General features: G+C 38.2%; 2 protein-coding genes across 2 annotated transcripts in view; one reads left to right on the top strand and one right to left on the bottom strand.

Annotated features, from left to right (window-relative positions):
* LOC109541802 (Krueppel-like factor luna) overlaps window positions 1-3,313 on the top strand; it is a 149,479-nt gene extending 146,166 nt beyond the window's left edge. Inside the window, exons 2-4 of the mRNA XM_019910769.2 lie at window positions 2,578-2,778; window positions 2,835-2,979; window positions 3,047-3,313. Of these exons, the coding sequence (XP_019766328.1) occupies window positions 2,578-2,778; window positions 2,835-2,979; window positions 3,047-3,219 (519 nt within the window). The 3' untranslated portion in view covers window positions 3,220-3,313. The remainder of the gene's footprint in view (window positions 1-2,577; window positions 2,779-2,834; window positions 2,980-3,046) is intronic.
* LOC125505583 (Krueppel-like factor 6) overlaps window positions 1-3,806 on the bottom strand; it is a 6,627-nt gene that overhangs the window by 1,375 nt on the left and 1,446 nt on the right. The gene's annotated exons all lie outside the window — the stretch shown is intronic.

Below are 3,806 nucleotides of genomic sequence, written 5' to 3' on the forward strand. Positions count from 1 at the left end.
CCGGACTTTCGAGCTACTTTATATAATTTTCTCTCAAAGTGAACGAACCAAAAAGTAGCCGATTGTAGAGTTCGTTAGCAGAAAACCCACTTAATTCGTTGTAAAGGTTTCGAATTGCTGAGGCTTTCAGGGATTTTTCGATGAATTTTTAAACTTTTACATGAAAAGGCAACGTCGATTTTCTGAAATCACCCTAAAACCTATAAATTGTTGGAAAATTAATGCTGCGAGATCCTTGTCGATTTTTTAGCTAAATAGTGCAAAGTTCACTTAGTTTTCTGACAGTTTCGAATTGATAACAACTTTAGGGATTTTTTTATGAATTTTTAAACTTAAATAATTATATCATCTGCAGCCATTTTAGAAAAACTCAAATTTCCTGAAACTGAAGCAGCTAAGCAGTACTCGGTATTTTAGTTATTTAGCCCGAAACCCACTAAAAGTGCTGTGAAAGTTTCGGATTGATAGCTCCTTCAGGGATTTTTCAATGATTTTTCACACTTATGCCATTACAGACCATAAAAGTGTTTTACAGTTATTTCGAAAACTGAGGTTTTCTCCAAAACGAAAACAGACAGAAGTTCTCAAAGTGTCTTAAAAGTTTCGAATTGATGACTTCTTGAAGGATTTTTTACCTCTCTCAAAGAGAACAAGCCAAAAAGTAACGGATTGTAGAGTTCGTTAGCAGAAAACCCACTTAAGTGGTTGTGAAGGTTTGGAATTAAGGACGTCTTCAGCGATTTTTTGACGACTTTTTAAACTTTYATATGAAAAGACAACATCGGTTTTTTGCAAGCACYCTAAAAAYTATAAATTTTTCGAAAASTAATGCTGCGAGAACGTTGCGGATTTTTAGTTAAATASTGCAAAGTTCWCTTAMWTTTCTGAGAWAGTTTCGAGTTTATGACAACTTTMGGGATTTTTTTRTGAATTTTCAAWSTTAAATRATGAAGTATATCAAAAACGCCGGCTTTTGCAGCCATAAAAAACGCAAGTTTTGGTCAAACTAAAGCAGCTAAACAGYAGCCGGTKTTATGATTATKTATCCCGAAACCTACTAAAAGTGMTGTGAAAGTTTMGAATTGGTGGYTCAGGGATTCTTCARRKATTTTTCAAACTTRTTCCATCCATTATAGACTAGAAAGACTGCAAWTATTCCGAAAACTGAGCTTTTTTTTTAAACTGGAACAAGCAGAAAGCGGCCAATTTTATCAACAAAAAGCAAAAAACCTTCTTAATGTGTTTTGAAACTTTTGATTCCCCGATGTTTTAAATTTTTTTCTAACTGTTTTGAAACTTGAAAATTCATAGTAGTTCAGCTTCAGCACTGTTCCGGAAAAATGTGATTTTTTCSAAAACCGAAACAGCACGAAAGYTACCGGTTTTAGGATTAAATAGCGCAAAGCTCACTCAAAGTGCCTTAAGTTTCGACTTGATGACTTCTTGAAGGATTTTTTACCGCATTTCTGTACTTYCAGGCGATTTTATCCWACAGCGACTTTYTGCGGTCATTTCAAAAAAATGCAATTTTYTCTCAAAGAGAACAAGCCAAAAAGTAACGGATTGTAGAGTTCGTTAGCAGAAAACCCACTTAAGTCGTTGGRAAGGTTTGGCATTAAGGACGTCTTCAGCGATTTTTTGACGAMTTTTTAAACTTTCATATGAAAAGACAACATCGGTTTTCTGCMATCGCCCTAAAAACTGTAAATTTTTCSAAAACTAATGYTGCGACAGMGTTGCGGATTTTTAGTTAAATACTGCAAAGTTCACTTAAATTTCTGAGAAAGTTTCGAGTTTATGACAACTTTAGGGATTTTTTTGTGAATTTTYAAWSTTAAATGATTATATCARAAACGCCGGCTTTTGCAGCCATAAAAAAACGCAAGTTTTGGTCAAACTAAAGCAGCTAAACMGTAGCCGGTTTTATGATTATTTATCCCGAAACCCRYTAAAAGTGATGTGAAAGTTTCGAATTGGTGGCTCCTTYAGGGATTTTTCAAATATTTTTCAAACTTGTTCCATCCATTATAGACTAGAAAGACTGCWATTATTCYGAAAACTGAGCTTTTTTCTAAAACTGGAACAAGCAGAAAGCGGCCAATTWTATCAACAAAAAGCAAAAAACCTTCTTAATGTGTTTGGAAAGGTTGAATCCACAACATTTTCAAGCTTTTTTAACGGTTTTGATACTTGAAAATTCATAGCCAACTGTGTGTCATGCCAAAATGTGTCTTTTTCGAAAACAAAAACAGCAAGAAAGTTGGCGRTTTCAGCGTTAAATAGCGCAAGATTTCATTAAAATGCCTTTAGAGCTTCAGATTCAATGAYGAATTTSCAAACTTAAGTGATTTTGGACGGTAGCTACCAAAGTTGCTTGCTCTGACTTGCGAGGCGTAAAACRGCGCGTCTGGACCACAAAACGTACAATCTTGGATTAAAACTCCTCTTTTTTCCCAAAAATGTCGGTTTTTAATCCAGATACTATGCACGTTTTGTGGTCTACACCTGGTCCATATTGTCATCTCAACCGCCCCCATCGATAACCACTTTCTCGTCTAAAATGTGAGTAATTTCCAGACATGCTACGAGATGGAACGCTACCTCAAAGACGAGCCCAAAATGCAATCCTACAAAAAAATCCCGGACAGCGCCAGATGCAGCTGGTACGAAGTGACCAGCCTGGAGGAGTTTGCCGACCATCGACTGGATGGACTGAGCAGTGCGAGTTCGCCCATCTCCTGGGACGGCGCGCTCAGTTGTGCAGTTTTGGTAAAACAGGTAAATCGAGGGAGGCGCCAACTTGCAGGCAGATGAGTACGGAGTTTTGCTTGCAGGAACCGATCGACGATGAAGAGGAAGAGGAGGACGACGACTCCTACCACCGGAACGGCGACACCTTGCAACTGAGGCTGGTGACAAGAAACCCAACCACTCTGACACCGCCCTCGAGCCCCGAGTCGGGTCCAGGACACAGCAACGGTAAAACCGCCTCTATCTCCATCCACTCAACACCTCCATCTCACCGTTGCATTTAAATGGTTTGCAGGTAGTTCAAGTGCTGGCGAACTAGACGTGTGCAATCTTAGACTGACTGGCAGTCACACGAGAAACACCATCGTTCGCGTGAGGGCCTCCGCGCTGTCCCGATTCATCTCCATGGTACCTCGGGCAGGTACCGCCAATTCCAACGCATCCCCCGTATCTGCTAAGGCTAGGTGAGTTCTGCACACACCTTTTCAGCAGCAGCTAATAGGAGAACATAATCCTTGCGACGTTGCCACCCTTTGCCAATGAATAGGCGCGGTCAATTTCAAAATATCTACCTATACCAGTATTGCTTGTCAACTAGGAGGCTGATAACTTGCGTTTACGGAGTCGCCTTAAACAATTTATAGTTTGTAGTCAGAGACAAGATCACAGATTACCAAACTAACTCTTCTCAGCTTTTTCTCAACAATATTTCGTCCTTGGTGTACATGAAAGTGTGTAGGTGCAGGCGTTTGGCATTCATTGAAGTCCTTACCTATACTAATGTTATAAAAGTGAATGTATTTAATGAATAATTTTTAAAAATAATTTTTAACTAGTTCAATAAACATCTTGGTCAGCTGTTAGCTTAAAACCGCTTAATCTCAGTCATTCCAATTTGTCTCTTGTTCTGTTTGTAATTATACTTTCAATAACCACATAAACCGGAAACTAAAAAATACATTTTTTTACAAACTTCTTTTTGGGTATTTCGCCTCAAAAATGTTTGTCTTTAAAAAAGACAGAATTTCCTCACGTTTTTTATTACAGATTGATAA

The sequence above is a fragment of the Dendroctonus ponderosae genome, unplaced genomic scaffold (genome assembly GCF_020466585.1).
Source record: "Dendroctonus ponderosae isolate FM_Combo_2020 unplaced genomic scaffold, Dpon_F_20191213v2 Dpon_F_20191213_9, whole genome shotgun sequence".
Classification (NCBI taxonomy): Eukaryota; Metazoa; Arthropoda; class Insecta; order Coleoptera; family Curculionidae; genus Dendroctonus; species Dendroctonus ponderosae.